We start from the raw sequence: 17,984 nt of genomic DNA on the forward strand, positions 1-17,984 counted from the left end.
GGTAAAAGGGGCGAGGGCAGAAATAGAGAGATACAGAGAGTGAAAGAAACAGAGAATGAGGAGCAGAAAGGTAAGAGAGAAAGGATGAAGAGTCTCTGAATGTGTTCCTCCCTCCATGGGAGACTGAGCCGGGACTTGAGGGTGGGGTAGGGTGAGTGTGTCGGTGTTGGCATGGTGGCGGGTGGGGGGTTAGTCTCTGCGTCTCTGTTCTTAGGCACAGCGAGGTTATGCAAATGCTCCGTCAGGCGCAGGGCAAGGCTGAGTAGGTTACTGACGGGCCGTAGAGTACACAACATGTCCCCCACTCAGCCAGCCAGACAGCCAGCAGAGACACTGACAGAGAACAGAGGGGGGAGAGAGAGAGAGAGAGCAAGAGGCTATGGGGGAATACTAAGAGACAAAATCACAAGCTTTTCAAGCCTCCAGCTTCTTCCTTCTGTCCACCTGGTTTCATCAAAACCAGACAGGGGAATTCTAAAATTACTTTTATATCTGCAGGACCCACACGGCATTTTGTCCAGCTCTACTACCTTCTCTCCCTAATAATTGACACACACACAGGCACGCACGTACAAACACACACGCACACAAGGGTGCCCACACACACACAGATCCTGGTTAGATACAAATTACGGCTTTCTTTCTTTATAGAAATTAAATTCACCAAAAAGAAAAGTTGTTTTCTTTCTTTACTGAAATGGAAATGTGTTTTATGTTAATGATAACACATTGACTGTTAATTTACTATTTAAAAAATCTTCAAAACTGCACCACATCACATGACCATCTCTCATTCTAACTCTAACAAATCTACCCTCAAACCCTTTATTTCCTGTTTCCTTGTTTATTTTATGCCATCATTTATTATAGTCGACATGTTTAAATTTTTGTAAAGTAATACCTAAAATGTATAAAATGATCTATTCAATAATTGTATACAGTATGTTAATCACTCTCTTTATCCCTTAATATTTAATGTAAGACAAACAAAACTTTACTTCTTCACTCTCTTCAGCTGCATTCTTCCTGCCTCCTGAAGGAATTATGAACCACCCAACAAACAAACACGATAAGTGACTATCTCATTAGGCTGCATTCTCGTACCTGTCTTCTTTTTTATTTTTTCCACTGCCGCAGTGAACAGTCTTTGCAGTTGCATAGAGTTTGTATCATGTTTAACATTGATAAATAAACAATTAATAAGCTTTAATAATTCCTGCAAAGTGACACATTTAAGTATGTCATTTAAGTCTCCCATCATGACCAAATAATATTATGGAAATACTAGAGAGAGAGAGAGAGAGAGAGAGAGAGAAAGCACACATCCATACAGGCAGTGTGGATGGGCCCATGTGCCAAGAGGTGTTCTTGGACAAGAGGAGTAAGTATTGGTGTGTTATCAAGCGATCTTGAACATGACTCATTTATAAACCAGTGGTTCCCATAAAGGGGGCCCGGGACCTTCCAGTGGTCCCAGGAGTAATCTGGAGGGACACTCGGTTTGTTGTTCTAAAGGAACAATGTTGTTTAGACTTTAAATTTGTTAAACTTTATATTTTTGTGCGTTTGTCATACTTAAGAGCAAAAGTCACTTTTTATCTCAGACAGACCTAAATACATGGCTCCAGGTCTAATGTTATGAAGAAGACATAGGCAGTGATTAGAGGGGAAATAAAGGTGGAAAAAACATAGTACGGCTTTCCATTCAAGTGTTTCATTTTCAAATACAGGATAGTTAGTCCAGTGTTTCTCAAACTTTATTCTGTCATGGCAACCTTTAAAAATTTGCAGAATCCCAAGTCACTCCAGTCCAAGTTTCTTTTTTTTTCTTTTTTTTTTAAGATTTATTTTTGGGCTTTTAGTGCCTTTAATGGAGAGACAGGACAGTGGATAAAGTCGGAAACCAGGGAGAGAGAGTGGGGAACGACATGCGGGAAAGAGGCCACAGGCGGGATGCAAACCCGGGCCGCTCGCTTGAGACGACAGCCTCAATGCATGGGGCGCGCGTCCTAACCATTGCGCCACCAGCGCGCCCCAGTCCAAGTTTATTCATATAAAATAAACATTCTACATCCCTCTGACAGCCGTCTTACACACAACAAGGGTTTGTTTCGAGTTATACAACAATGCATAACTGACTTACAATCAGTGGGAAACCTTACCCGGGGACAATATACACATCCGCCCTATTCTGGCAAGGATTGATGAGAGGCAGACACAGAGCTCAACCATAGTCCTCAGTAGCTCTCTGTACAGTTCACACAAATATGTTGTGGAGAGGGGCAGTAGAATGTCAACTGCAGTAGGCTACCTGAAACGATTGGATATTCCTTCTCCAATTATATCCAAAACACTTTTAAGGCTGTGTCGTGAAATTAAATTTTGAATGTATGATCTTCACTGATAACTCCTGTGCCGGCAATGGCAAGTCTTTTGAGCTGTCCAGTGCACATAAACTCCATGGGTCACGTACCCAGTCAAACTTTGCCAATGGCTCTGACGGAAAATAATGGCAAAACCGAGAAATTTCTGATGCTGAGAGATACGGTCATAGAGTGTGCCGTTGTCTGAATGTTCACTGCACAGGACAAACATCTCAAGTCATCCTTGTTCCACAAAGGAACGCCAGAGTCAGTTTAGATCTAAAGCCACGCAATTTGAAGAGAAGATTTTCTTCTTTGCCTTTCACTTTAGCGTTCAGTTAATTTAGATCGGGCAAATGCTCCACGAGTGGAGAGTTCTCTGCCATCAGGAATATTCTTTCTATTATTTCTTCTATGACTGTGTGCAGCAGCAGTGTATGATGTTCCATATCCATGCATAGAAGCTAAAAAATAAATAAAATGATTCGTCTTGCCACTGGCCTCATCCACCCTTGCTGCTGGATTGCCACGGTATGATGAAGTTGATGACTCTGATTCAGAGTTATCTGTTTCTGGATAAATAAGGAGTTTCAAGTAGACACGGTTTCTTTTTCAGGTGTCACAGGATAAAAAGACCTGGTGGTATGTGCAACAGTTTATGCATTAAAAAACAGACCTATGTTTCCTTAAGTTTACATCTGAACCTAACAACTGATTTGAGTCTGTTTACTATCTGTTCACATAAACTGAAGTATACTCTTGAACTGTCAGTAGTGTCATTGTATTCACTCAGAGTTAATGTGATTATGGTCAAAGCAGAAGGCCTGGTGAGGTTATGCTTTGAAGATTCAATCGCGTACTTACAGTCATTGAAGGCATATTCAAACTCCTGCAGTGTTTTCGGGAACGTGAAAGGCGGTTCATCTTTCTTCATCAGTTCATCTAAGTCTATTCTTGACAGCAAATCTGAGGAGAAAGAGAAAGATAAGAGTTGAGCAAAGAAATTAGTGATGACAGCATTTCTTCAAAGAATGTCAAAGTCAAAAAATATATGTTATAATCTCAATAACAACATTATAATCAAAGAATATGCAGCAACATCACCTATATCAGTTTTTAAGAAAGCCTACATATTTTTTAAAGTTATGAAGAAAACGTTTGTGTCACACAAAAGTCCTTCCTACGTTTTACACTAAAAGCTTTTCATCATCCTTGAGAGGCTCAGCAGTTTGAAATAATAATACCCAAATAAAAACCAATCCAAAAAGTCTATTAAAAAATGTTTTACACTTTTGAAATTCTATCACAAATGCAGAAGAAAACTGGAAACAAATCACAAGTGATTTGCTAAAAGGGTAGGGGAAGTGTTAGACTCAAGGTTAAGTGGAACATTTCTAGTCCTATAGGGCCAAAAAGTCTAAATAATACCTGATTTTAAAGATCTTGATTAGAAAAAGTAATCAAACATTTTCAAAAATTAAGTTACATAGATGGCATAACTATATGTATAGTGTTGCAAATAAGAGTAGAAGATGTTGGGAAATAGTGATGATTTACACATTTTCATAATGCCATTTACCAATTTAGTGTAAGAATATTGTGACCTCATAAGACACCTTCATTAATTTGTTTGTCATTAGACAAATCAGATGTGTTGGTTTGTTAACCTTCAGGTCAAGATCGAGGAAATAGTTTAACGTTGCCAATTTATAAGATGAAGTTTTAAATGCAAATGAACAAAGTTTAACTTCCATGCCACCTGTGCCCAGAGTCATCCACTCATTAGGCAGCAAAACTTCTGCAGAAGAGGCAAACTTTAGCTGACTCTTTGGTTGTCTTTAAATGACACATTATACCACACTATTTTTGAATGACATCCTCCAACAACAGTCGGATCAACATTCGATGTTTCTAAACATCCAAAAGTTCATACATCCAGTCCAAATCCAAGAAAACAGTTCTAAGTTGTTTAATGATGGAATAGGATCTTCAAGACTACTTATATGAGCTTGCACAGTGCGAGGACAACTGACCGTGCAGTTTCAGTAATGTGCACCAACCAAACAGAAGTAAAAACACAACACCAAAGTTTACACAACATATTGTGCAAATGGAAGAATCCTCAAAAATAACTGGGAATCAAAAACAGCAAGCGGTGTGAAACAGATATCTGAGCATAGAGTGATTGGTAAAAGATTTGGAGCAACGCTGAAGCTGCCTTGGAAGTCATGGCCCAGTGCATTCTGGTTGTTGAAGGTTTTCTATCTTTTTAGCAGAGCATAAAGGAATACCATAGACCATTTTCTATCGGAAATGTTGGACCAAATTGTAAAACATATTTGAGTCTTTCTGTGGCAGAGACTGCCCGGTTTTATAAAAGAAAAGACCATTGGTGATGTGTGAAATACTTTTTAAACTAGGGTCAAAGCAGCAGGCATTTTAGGAGAGTTGGTTTTCATGGAGCAAACCAACAAAACTCACTTTTTGCGGGATGACTCAAGAGACAGCTTCAAAATAACGAGGTAGAAATTAAAGTTTATAATGAAATGAAATTGTATTTTAATGACCTTAAATTCAGCATGTGGAAATAGTGTATGAGAGTCATCATAAAAAAAAGTTCATATGTTTACTGCATATTCCAAGTTAGAACAACACCACCTCGATGTTCTTTCATCAGAGTCTTTATTTTTTTTTTACCTTTGAGAGCAGTAGTCTTCTCCTCTTGACCTACAATCTGAGCCATAGTGATCCACAATATGTACAGGGCTGGTGTGGCAGCACAAAGATGAGATAGCATGGGTCCTCCCCTTCCAAAATTCACTGTGTTACAGCCTGAGATAGAAAATAAAAGAAGTGAAATGCACTGTTTATGTAATACCCTTATCTTACACTGTGAGGGAGTTCATTCCTTCTTGATTGACAAGCGACCAAAACAGAAAGTGCCTCACAGCTGTTGCACCAGGAAGCCTCACCACTCACAGTGAACTGTTGAATGTTGCACTGATATACAGGCAGCTTATAACTTAGGAAATGACACGAACAGTGATTATTTACACTGCAATAACACACTACGTGAGAGTTATTACGAAAGCTGCCGTGTGTTCGCTGAACTTTGCACACGTGAAACAACTGAATTAATTATGCAAACACAGCGTAAAGTAAATCATTGATTTGAACACTAAAAACACTCACATTTACCGCTAAACCAACCTCAGACTACGTTGTCATTGTGTCATGTAATGTTTCGTTCACTTAAAAACAACTCTCGGAACATGTCCAGTCGCTCTGCACAGAGCCAGAGGAAACATTTAAGGCACGGTATGATATTCATGCTTGTTTTTCACAGTCTACTCAACTAAACGACACCCGGGTTTCAGAGAGGAACAGCTGTTTACATGAGATGCATACATGCTTTTTGTTCGACTCACGCACCATCATCAGTTCATGCGAGTGTCCAGTGGCTACTGCTTCCTTGAAATTTCTAAAACAGGAAGGACTCGAAGGAGGACTGAGCGTGAAGCGCGTGAAGCTTCCGGGTTACCGGGGCAACGGACTGGAAGGAAGATTTAAAGACACAGTAGCACAGCAGCTGCTCCAGTTACAGTCTGTGGTTAATACAGATGTTTTCTCCTGTGTTTCATTTCGATCACTTGATTTGATTTTTTCGCAGCTTATACAACCATGTATTTATTTTCGAATGCGATTTAGAGGGACATAATGTTTTTTTTTCTTAACATTTATTTTCAACTTACTGGAAAATACATTGATTTAAATTTAAAAATACCTGTAATAGTAAATACGAAAAATGCATTGTTTTATGACTACGAACCCTTAAACAATATTTAAAAATTACCTTTACTCAAATTTGCCAAATTTATTTTCAAACAAGAGCAGCAGAGTTGGAAAGCTACAAGCTTGAACATTTACCAGTCCTCAAATGTGTCAATAGGATATCTTAAATTAACAGACATTTTCATTAGAGTCCCATTTTAGGTATGGGATCCAGTCTTTTTATTCTTTATCTCTGGTACATCAGTGTTAGTTTCATTTAGAAGATGTTGAATAGGAAGTGTGGTATTTCCTCACAAAACTGAAAGAGTGACATAGAGCAGAGATACTACTTAAAAAGAAAAATTATTCTTGATATGTTTCATGGTTGAGACTAAGTGACTTCAATTAAATCAGATTAAAGCAACAACTTAATCTCTCTATACACTTGCAGAAACCAATACAAAAATATCTTGCTAAAAAACAAAGTTATCTATTGTAGATAACTTTGTGCTATATCTGAGCTTTCTTTTATTCTTGATTTTAGTGGCGTTTGACTCTTTAGCGTTTGTGTTTGTTTGCCTTTTAGTGTGTCCAAAATTGTGCATTTCTGTCCATGTAACACTATGGGTTTGGAGAGAAGGTTCCTTCGTTAATTTGATATAAAAGTGATAATTGCATTTTAGGGGAGTTTTGGTTGTCATTTAATTTGCATAAGCACTTGTAATTTGAATGCAAAATAATAATGAATTTTGGTGTATCTGGTTTCAAAAGGTAATGAGGTGAACCATGCAGAAAAGTGGTTTCCTATAATGCTACCAAGCTGGCTCACTACATGCTAACAATAAGGTTGTTGTACTGAGAGGGCCATACAATAAAGCCAATATGTTTGTGCGGTGAGAGTTTGCTGACGATAAAGCACTGAGGGTGATGAATTGAAATGGAAATGAGAGGAGTCAAAGTCTGTGACTGTTTATCCTGCATGAATATGTCATGATGAGCTCTGTTTTTTTTTTTTAAATGTTTATGTTGGTTTGATAATCCCACAATGAATGCAGTACAATAAATTATTTAATTTTTTCTTTGCGATTAATAATTCTTTGTAGTACCGTCAGCTTTTCTGAAATATGTCTTCTTAACCTATCAACCAATAGAAATACAAATAGACAACCCTGGTCTACAGGTATTTACTGGGGGGGGGGGGGGGGGGGGAACAAAGACAGAGATTAAAGCTCCTTTTCCAGTTTTCTTACAGGAAACAATTGGCTGGCCTTCTACCTTTTTTTTTATGCATCACCAAAATAAAAGTGTTTTATACCATACATTTCCAAATACTAACGCTGCTTTGTTGCTACTTTGCTTTAATTGAAAATCACAGGCACAATTCAGTTGCTGAGCATTTTGTTTTCTTTTGTATTCTTGCAACTAGCTGCATTTGTATTAAACATCTAGTTAAAGAAAAAAATATTACTCTATAGAGCAGAACTGGTTTATGCCTCTCTCAGAGGGTGTGCGGCAGCCTTTGTGAGCTGAAATACTATTCTAGTTGATGAAGAGAGCATCATCTAAGTTGTTTAATCTTCATTTGAACAACAGATTTACAAGGGAAGAACATCTGATGTATGTATTCAGAAAAGACCTCCATCGTCATAAATCATCATGAATTATTGACTGTACAGTGATCACAAAAATTGATCATACGACACAAGACATAAGAATATGGTTTTATCTTAATGTTTAATTCAAAAACATTCCATCTCCATCTCATAAATAATCAAAAAAGGACGAACCTTGGCAGAAATATACTCAGAAATCGTACTACAGATAAAATAAATGTTTTCTCAGTTTGCACAAAACACTGACTGATATTACATAGTGGGGCAGATTTTTGGGACACACTGTAATCAAAACACATCATCTCGCTTCCCAACCGGTATATTTGATGTTTGCTTTCAGGAACCAGGAAAAAGTATGCTGACACCAATGTCTTTACACTCTCTGCCTCAAAAAAAAAAAAAAAAAAAACTTCAACTACCGCCAGTGATCACACAGTCTCATCTTGTCCCAGGCAAACAAATCCAGCTCTCCATTTCCCAGAACTGATTTCTGGAGATGTGCTCTAAAAAGATGAAATCTGTCTGATGCAGCAGAGAAAAGCAGAGAGAGGTTGTCTGCGGTGTACGTGCATAGAGAGGGAGGCAAAGTCTCCCTCACTTTTTTGATGTTTAGCAGCTTCTTGTCCGCTCTCTTGCTTGTTTTCACGCACACACACATATGCAAAGTTGCTGCAACACAAATCCAGTTAAACACACACACACACACACACACACACACACACACACACGGAAATTATAGTACCTTGAGAGTTCCAAGTGAGTATTACAAGCAAACATTTACAACATGATAAAAATTCTAACTGCCCCGACTGTTATTGGGCAGCAGTCTCATCAGATGGGTGGGTTTCCCTCTGGGTCTACTCTGCAGGTGTCTCAGCAGCTTCATGGGAGTCCTGAAGCCCGGAGCTGCAGCAGCAAACAAAATAGGCATTCTGAAGTTCCTCTACCATTGATTTCTCCTCTTCCTCCAGTTCAGCAACCTCCTGCATCTCCCACCTGCAAACATAGAGAGACCAAAACATCAGCTGCTTTTAAACCAAAACTTACCAACATACTGAAGGTTAAATGAAAACAAATACATAAAGCTCATTTTACTTTGTGCCTCTTACAGATTATGTTGGGGTTGGAATAATGTCCCAACATAGACTCAGCACACCAAAAAAAAATTGAGACTCTAAAAGCCATAAATGTTTCTCACAAGTCTTCTGTCAGTATAGTGATAGACTTTCAGTATTACAGTTTGCCATCATGCAAGCACACTTACAGACCTGTAAGCATCATCCCATTATCACTTATACATTGCAGCTTGGTCAGTGGCAGAATGCCTGCAAATATGATGCTACAGTAATGGAAGCTATTTCCACCATAAAACTATTTCCACAATTGCTTAATTTCTTGATGATGTCTTCAATCGTATTACTTTGATGAGACGTCAAAGCAAGGTGACATCGTGTAGAATGGTTTCGGAGGGGGGTTGATATTTCAAAAACTGGGCCCTGGACTTGCATCTGTGAGACTGTGGTTCAAATCCCATGAAAAGGCTATATTAATTATATATAGTGGTCAGTATTGACCTCTTTGAAAAACTTGACTCCTTTAAGTTATGTAACATACATTTAAATGTTCGATTTGCCATCTACTTTATGCTAGTCAGTCACATAATGTAAGTTATTTGCATAAACTAGTGTACTAACATTAGTTTTAAAATTCCCACTAAAACTATTATCTTGTTCTAAACATTAACACATTTCAACCGGTTTGTAAGTTTAACTGAATGCTGCAAATGTAATATTGCAAACATACCTATAGTACCTATAATGTCAAATTTTGGGGCCTGAGCCCCCAATAAGGCAACAATCAAGTTGGTGGTGAGAATGTGTTGTCTAAAGACATACAGTATATACAGTTAAGAATGAGGAAATGCCTAAGAGAAAAATTTAAAGAGAAAAAAAAAAGAATGTTCTTGGCTCTCTAAGACTGGCCTTGTCATCTCTTTTTTTGTCAGCTTGCTGCTCACTGTGGCAAAGTCATTGTAGAACAACTGCTGAACTTCTCAGAAACCTAGTTTGGGGGACTTACTTTTGGCGTGGAGGAAATTGCTCCTCGCATCTGGTTTAACAACCTCCCAATGGAATTTCTTGAAGTATCTAATCAAATCCATACAGTATGTAGAGCTGGCTGAAGGCTTTCTTTTAGCAACAGCATCACACTCCTTCCGAAGGGAAATTGTATATTTATGACTGTAAATTATTGCATTTTCATTGCCATGTCTGTGTCTGCTTTGATCCCAGCCTCCGTCCCCTCCGCTCCTGCCTGTATCTTCAAACATGTAGCATATAGTCATGGCGTTCATGTGTGCAAGAAGGAAGAGGGGGTAAAGCATCATGGGTAGTGTATTATGCATACTAAGAAATGGGCCTCTCAATGTAGACCATTTTGATGAAGTTTCAGCCTCTGTCCTATAGTCAAATCAGATGTCTTCCATATGCTTCCCAACCAACATCAGTGTTTTAATCCCCCATATTCATGTTTCTGACCTTTTTCCTCCTTCATCTGGGTGAGAAGTTCATATGCTGTTATAAAGTCAAACTGTTGTGTTCTAGGTTGTAGGTTGGGTAATTGTAGGGTACAGGGCGCCGGATGGCCTAGCTGTTAGGTAGCACAGAGGCTGTTGTCCTTGCAGCAGGCAGCCTTGGTTCCACTCTAACCTGTGGCTCCTTATCTCCGTCCTCGCTTGTCATTCTCCAGTCTGTCTCTCCCTGGTATCAGACTCTATCCACTGTCTGATCTGAATAAAGGCAATTGTTGTCATTTCGACAGTTTTTTTGATGACGACCTCAGTCACCCAGTAAGGTTTTTAAGACAATTGATAGCAAAAACTCTGGAGGAACATCAAGATTTATTTTTCAATGTGAAACAACAAATTCAATTGCCCATTAGCAAGGGTTAGAGCACAGCCAAGGCTAGCATTACATCACTTTTCTTTTTAGCAAATGTAATATACCTACACAAAGTAAAGTCCTTTTTTATGATATAAATCTACCAAATGGTTTTATTAGCTTTAATTCATGTCCTGGCTAACGCTTATTTAGCTATATAAAGTAAGGTATTATTATCTGGCACGTAGCTAACTGCAACTGTTATCTGCAGTCTGACTGTTTAGTTTTAACTTGAAATATGGGCCATTGTCCCTCAAGGTTTCACCGTCATTATCTTCTTCCGTTGTTGATCAATAGAGAAGCAATAGTATAGCATCAATAGAGGTCACCTAATATGATGATTTGTTAGATAGCCTCAATAAATCTTGCAACCTTGAATATAGCACTACAGTATTATAACAACATTTTATTTCCAACCCTTTGCATAATGTCAGGGGAAAAGGGCATCTGTCTGAATATGGTGAATAACATCGATAAGAGAGGATCTGCTTATGATGATATGAAGCTGTGACAGAGGTTTTCTTTCATTTGACTGTATTCTCCCTTTAAATAGGGGGGGGGGGGGGTTGTGCCGGAGTGAAACTCTCTTTTAAAATCTACAATATGTTTAGAGGACTGTCTCTAAAAAAAGACAGACAAAGGGGGAAGTAGTTAAGTCTGCCTCTGGCGATTACTGTAGACTCTGTTTGGAGCATGAAGATGACTATTAGGGGCGCACAAATTGCCCCTGTATTATTTCTTCAGTGACATAAAATCAAAATCAGTTCCACTAAATAACCATTATGAGATACAAACACTCACACAAACAAAACAATACAAATGTCACGCAGTGTGCAAAACAAGAGCAGGAAGGGAGAAGAGAGAGCTGCAGGAACAGCGGCCAATAAAGGAGGGAGCAAGAGAGGAAGGAAGACAGGAAGGTACGCTAAAGGTTTTTCAATGTTTAATTTTCAAATAGGATTAAGCAGAATGACATTTAGCTGAAGGTTACAGGCTCAGCATTGTCTTAGCAGATATTGATATGCAGGAGGCGCCCTGCTTGTCACCGGGACAAACACCGTTGATGAATGAGAAGCCTTTCCCCAGGAAGGTGTTAAGTGCAAATTTGAAATGAGAGCGAGGTAGAAGAGGAGAGAGAGAGAGAGAGAGAGACAGAAAGACAGAGATTGAATTACAATGATAGTTGCCATGTACACTGTCACTTGATAATGTTGCCAAAAGTGTAAATTGTTGCGTGAAAAATAGGTTGCACATTTGTCGAGATTGGTTGATCTTGTGCTGAAAATGAGCCAAAAAACATACAAGGTGCTTTGCTGAGTGTATCTAATTTCAACAACTACAAATCAACAATGCCTCTTAGAAATGCACAAGTAGGTGAAAGTTGACAATAACTTCACTGTATCCTCATTTCGGCAAGTTTTTCCCCCGGAATTTACATCTTAATAAGGCAAGTCTTACCCTTTAATTCTTATGGGCTCTGCTCATTTCTCATGCATTAATACTGAAGCTGCTGACTTGGCTCTTCCTCTGAATACAGAATAGGACACACATATTAAGACTCATATATTTACAGGATTGATGCCACGGGAGATTGTCTCAGAGTGAGATGAAAAGGCTGGCTCAGATGTATTTCAACGTGAACATCAGTGTAAGCTGCCCTAATCATTGGGACGATGCAGGCAGGAGACAGAGAGAGAGCATTTGTGCTGATTTTCAGCTGATAATGAGTAGTGATGTTTGACAAATTAAGAGCATAAGCCCTGCTCAGAGATCATCCGGCAATCAACTAACTTAATCTTATTCAAAACACACCAAAGATGAAACCTTGATGTTGGAATGAAGCCAAGGAGAATAACAAAAAAGGAGATGTAAAATCTGGGAAAGGAAAATGGAGTGGAGAAGATACAAAATAAAACAGGCAAAGAAACAAAACGAGCAGAAAGACAAAGTGCTTGAGAGATGGTGAGAGGCAGTGGCCAGTGGTTTCCTGTGCAGCTGTCAGTGGGCTGAGTGGTTTCTCTCACAGTGTCGGGTGTTTGTGCTGCACTGGGTGCCCTGCCTGCTCTGCCACTGGGACTGCTGTTTGTTTAAAAGGCTCGCCTGTCAAACAGAGAGCGCCACTGACTGCCAGACACTCGGCTAAATGACTCTGACAGCAGCCCTAATCAGAGGCTTTGCACATTGCCGCGGGGCCTGGAGGATCCATCATAACCCAAGCCTAAATATTTAAAGTGCTAAACTTTCCAAAGGTCAGGCCTTTCCATGCATGCCAGGGCGACATGTGTCAGAGAAGTAGGGAGCGAGAGAAAGAGAGAGAGAAAGACTATGGTTAAATGTCCTCTCATGTCCTATCATTCTCTCTCTTTTGAGACCCTCTTTCCGTTTCAGAACTTCAGTTTTCTTGTATTGAGCGGACTTGAACCATCTCATTTGGGGTTAGAATCTTGAATGAGATTGAAAGATAAATTATACAACAATATTGGTAAGAAAAATAAACCCATGTTGCGGCTGACAAGAGAGTCCCGCACTAACCGAGACACTCAGATTCACCCTTTGTCCCTGAAATACAAGGAGATATATTCAAACTTGTGAGTCATAAAAAGTAGCTGCCAGACAGCATTGAGTGAGCAGTCGTCTCGGACAAAAACAAGATTGAGTCAACCGTGAGCTGAATTTAACTTTTATAACCCCACCAGAATGAGTTTTGAAGAACTCAAGTAGTAATTATTTTTTTGCAGAATTCACAGCTCAGACTTAGGTTTACATGTTGACATGACGAGGTCAGTGGATGAATGTTGATGGAAGGATGAAAAAATAATGTACGAGAATGTGTACAGTCTCAATTTGACCTTATTGGACAGCTGAGTTAAATAATTGATTTAATGAGGGAATAATTGAGTTTAAAAAACATACAAAGCTGCAGGCTATGGCAGAGAAATCTGCAAAACTGAAGAAGGCACATGAAGTAAACATTTACAGTAATGGAACATATGGTATTGTACGTGAGTGGTGGATGGAAAGGAAAATGTCAATTAGCTGAGAGTGATGGGGGATGACAATTCAATCAGGGGCTGCAATGATACTGTTCACCTTGTCTCACTTCACTATTAGTGGGAATTTTCATTGTGAGTAATACCTGCTTGGTTAGCTCTTTTTATGAAGTTTATAGAGTTCATCATTGTTATCGTTGCAGCTCTAACTGTTCGCCGATGGGCTATTTTCTAGCTTAAGAAATATACTGTAATGTTAGGGTAAGGTTAGGTTACATCACAATATACTGTAATGAAAAATAAGTAGAATCATTTCAAATTCAGAAATTTTGTCAAACTATTGATTACACCACACTTGGCCTATTTGTTGGAGACAACAGTGAGGTTCCTGCAGGAGCCTGACACCAGTACATGTGAATAATGTATTACGGGAGAATATTTCAAGAGTTGATAGAGAGAATTTGGGTTTTGTTCACGCCATATCAAGTGGCTCAGCATATCAAAATATGTGATACACAGCCATCCCATTTTTGATCTTAATCTAAAGTGTTCTGCGAAATAATAAAGCTAACTAGAGGAAGATTGAACACTGGCATTTGAAAATCCAAAAGAAACAACCAGAAGCTATATAAATGAGGAAACAACAAAAGTAAGTTTTTTTTTTTTTTTTAAATGTATATTGTACATGAGGACCTGGTTCCGTTTGGGTAACTGACAAGTTCACAATACAGGTCAGGGGGAGGGTCATCTCTGTGACTCAATTTCCATCGAGAAGCAAACATCCAATTCAATTTAGATATGTGCCTGTGCTAAGCTACGAGCCAGAGGAAGATTGTAACTGACAGCCATTGGACAGCCGGCTGGATTTGAATATTGACGAGACAGAGACTTGACAGAAGGGATTATGCTCTACCTTCTGACTTACTAGCCGCTACACTGATCCATTCTATTGTCACATCAACTCAGTGTCAGGCCTACAGTATGTCCATGTGGTGCGCTGATGCCACTCACTATTAGACCCTACCTGAGATCCATCTCAATCCAAACTGATGTCCACTCAAAAGCTACAGGAAACACTGCAAATCGACTATGACAGAAATATGCAATATCAGAGCAAATCTTTTTCAAAGTAAACGGGTACTGGTAGCTTTTCTCTTCAGCTGCTGCCGTGTCCAATAAAGATAAACACAAATAAATACACACAATCAATAGCGTATTACAATACTTAAGAACATCACAAACTTTATAACTGCTAATATTAACCTTAAACCTCTTACTGTAAAGTACAGAGGCTGATTCTTTTGGGTACTTTCTGATCGTGTGATGTCTTTATAACTCAATTTAACAAAAGCATATTAACACAAATGCACATAATAGGCTACATTCCCATGCTAAATCATCTGTATTGTCCAACGTAATGCTCACTGCGTCTTTACAGTTAATTTGGAATATTGATGTATAACATTTGAATGAACCTCCTCTTTAGTTCTGTTTGTTTTTGTGTAGGTGTGGTTGTTTGTGCGGGTGTGTGTGTGTTAATGTTTGGGTCAAATCCACACATTAACACATGCACCCTCTCATCTCGAGGGCCGCCAGGAGCAGGAGAGTCAGCGTATGCCTGATCAAAGGGCCTCGGACAGATCTGTGAAGGCCCTTAGAAAAGACATCCACAGTCACACAAGTTGACACGCTTGTTGGTGCTTTGGGCAGACACAAATCCATTCTCAGAGGCGCACACACGGACTGAAAAAGCCACACACAAAAATATAGCCAGCACAGAGGGACACACTATCATGAAACTTCAAACACACTTTGGTTTTAAACGTTAAATCCAAGCAACAATAAGTCCAGCACACCAGACCGCTCAAAGGGCTTATTTCTAAAATGCACCAACACACACACACACACACACACACACACACACACACACACACACACACACACACACACACACACACACACACACACACACACACACACACACACACACACACACACACACACACACACACACACACACACACACACACCTTTTTTTTTTAATTGAAGGCCAATAGGAATCATTTAATTTTAAATGATGATCTTACCTGCTGATTCCTTCAAATTATATATCAGGTTGTGACACTTTATCTGAACTACACCGTTAGCCTCTTATAGGTAACACATCTGGTTTAAATGTGCTCTATAAATTATTGAACTTTATTCACATCAATATATATTTCTAAACAGCCAAGATGGCTAAGTGAAATATTTATGGACAAGCGATTCCATGAGCACAATGCCAAAATGGAAAGTTTCGCCGTTGTTATCTGATTTTGAAACTTGTAAAGATGATTTGAGTAAGAGTTGCACATGATGGCACACATATAGTGTTTCTCACAATTGCGTTACAGTAAGTCTGTTAATCCTTCTTAGAGCGTAATAATTGTTTATCTTTCTTCCTTTAAGATTGTTGCAATTGAAGATTACTTTTTTTTTACAAGAATGGGAACTTAAGACGAAAGCAAGACTTGTGTCAGCTTTTTTCTTGACCTCATAATATCTTAAAAGGAGATGATTGGCAGGAAACTTGAGGAGAACCTTTCAAAGTTTTATCGCTTTCTTGTTCATCTTCTGTTACTTACGGCAGTGAATTTAGCTGATAGATATCAAGTGTTGTTGCATTAAAAAAACGTATTTGTCAGGCTTTTTTGAGCTTGTATGACGAAGATGTCATTACATGACTGTGGCAGTAATGACTGTAATACCTGACAACATGTTTACTTGGCTTTTATATACCGTATTATTAACCTGCTAATAGATGGACTAGTTTACCTTCAGATGGAGCCAGAATAACAGTTTTAAGTCTTTGTGATAAGCTAAGTTTACCAGCTGCTAGCTCCAGCATCTTGTTGACAGAATAGACATGACAGGAATGGACATTTCTCAAAATGTCAAACTATTAAAACAATATTCAAACTGTGTTTGTAGGTTACTGATGGTGTTGAAATAGGCATGCATCCATCATATTATTTTGTGTTATTATGGTACGGAATATGATGCTGTTAGTGTTTATGGAGGAAGAGGTCTCTACGACTGTTACCATAATATATAAAATTGAAATGGTTGTCTTCCATAAACATCTTAGGATTGCAGCTGCATTACTGTGTGTCTTGTGGGCTAATTTTGTGTCCATGCAATATTCCATTTCGCTATTTTGGGTAATATGACTATGTATTCACGTCATGTGACCACATATTTCAAATCCCTCTGCATGGCTGTTTCCAGCTCCTCACTATTCTCTCCTGTCGTCCAGGGGAAAGTTTGTGCAAATTTGCAGTGGCTTAATTACTGAATAATTTAGACCATGCTCCAAATTAATGTAGACATTTCCATATTAATGTGTTTGCTCACAGATTCCACATTTATTTGTACTACGGACAGGAGGGTAGCAATTATCACAGCATATCATAGCAGTTGTGCCAGTATTTCAGACATCATTAGGCTGCTTGTCCACCTCAGTGTGACTGTGAGTGCTTGTCTATTGGACACAGTTTGGTACATTCCTCAAATAGGCTCACTGTGCTTCTGTGGGTGAGATCTATCAAATCATGCTCCGGGGAGAAAAGGGTGAGTGGGGCTTGTTTGTGTTTGACAAGGTGAGGTCCAATTTAGAATCCTTGCTGTGTGTGAATGTATTATTACATGCAGACAACAGCAAATAACCCAACACCTGCCAAGTCGACACAGCCGACGTATGCTGGTCAGTGCAGCGCAGAAGCTGACTTCTCTGCACATGTCCCAGGAGGTTGACAGCTTTCTGCTCCTCTTATCTCCCCCTCTCACCCTTCCCCTCTTCCCCCACCTTACCTCACCCCTTCCTTTCTTCCTTTTCAGTCTACCAACTGTTTGGCTCTTGTTAGGAGCTTGGCTGAGCAGGCTGGCACCTTTCACTGAAACAGCACCCAAGAGGAGGTTGTGACACAGGGAATTGCGATCCTGTGTATGTGCTTTTGTATCGCTCTGTGTGTGTGTGTGTGCGTGTGTGTGTGTGTGTGTGTGTGTGTGTGTGTGTGTGTGTGACCTCTCTTGCTTGAGCTGCTGTTAATCATTACAGCGAAGCCCTTCGTTAAGGAAGCCAGCCAGCTTGACACCTTTCAGCCTTGTCCTGTGTTTTCTGGTCTTCTCTCTGACATCACCTCAAACACCCACCACCTGGGGCACATCTATTTTTTTTAGTTAACGTGACTCCATATATATCTCATCACTTTTATACCATCTGATCAGCAATCATGTGTTTACCAGCTCTTTTTCTCTGATCTTCTCGGT

At 39.2% G+C, this 17,984-nt stretch overlaps 2 protein-coding genes across 3 annotated transcripts in view; both read right to left on the reverse strand.

Annotated features, from left to right (window-relative positions):
- The window catches only part of arb2a (ARB2 cotranscriptional regulator A), a 145,415-nt gene extending 139,509 nt beyond the window's left edge, over window positions 1-5,906 (reverse strand). The window contains exons 1-3 of one of the 2 annotated variants that reach the window (XM_065965385.1): window positions 5,796-5,906; window positions 5,061-5,195; window positions 3,228-3,329 (exon numbers count right to left, since the gene is read on the reverse strand). In XM_065965385.1, coding sequence (XP_065821457.1) covers window positions 3,228-3,329; window positions 5,061-5,160 — 202 coding nt within the window. In that variant the 5' untranslated portion in view covers window positions 5,161-5,195; window positions 5,796-5,906. Of the gene's footprint in view, window positions 1-3,227; window positions 3,330-5,060; window positions 5,196-5,771 lie in introns of both variants that reach the window. The other variant, XM_065965387.1, reaches the window with a different exon arrangement.
- Window positions 5,907-7,849: 1,943 nt separating this feature from the next.
- Window positions 7,850-17,984, reverse strand: part of kiaa0825 (KIAA0825 ortholog) — a 115,847-nt gene continuing 105,712 nt past the window's right edge. The window contains exon 23 of the mRNA XM_065965391.1: window positions 7,850-8,743. Within this exon, the coding sequence (XP_065821463.1) occupies window positions 8,605-8,743 (139 nt within the window). The 3' untranslated portion in view covers window positions 7,850-8,604. The remainder of the gene's footprint in view (window positions 8,744-17,984) is intronic.

The sequence above is a fragment of the Labrus bergylta genome, chromosome 2 (genome assembly GCF_963930695.1).
Source record: "Labrus bergylta chromosome 2, fLabBer1.1, whole genome shotgun sequence".
NCBI classification, from domain to species: Eukaryota; Metazoa; Chordata; class Actinopteri; order Labriformes; family Labridae; genus Labrus; species Labrus bergylta.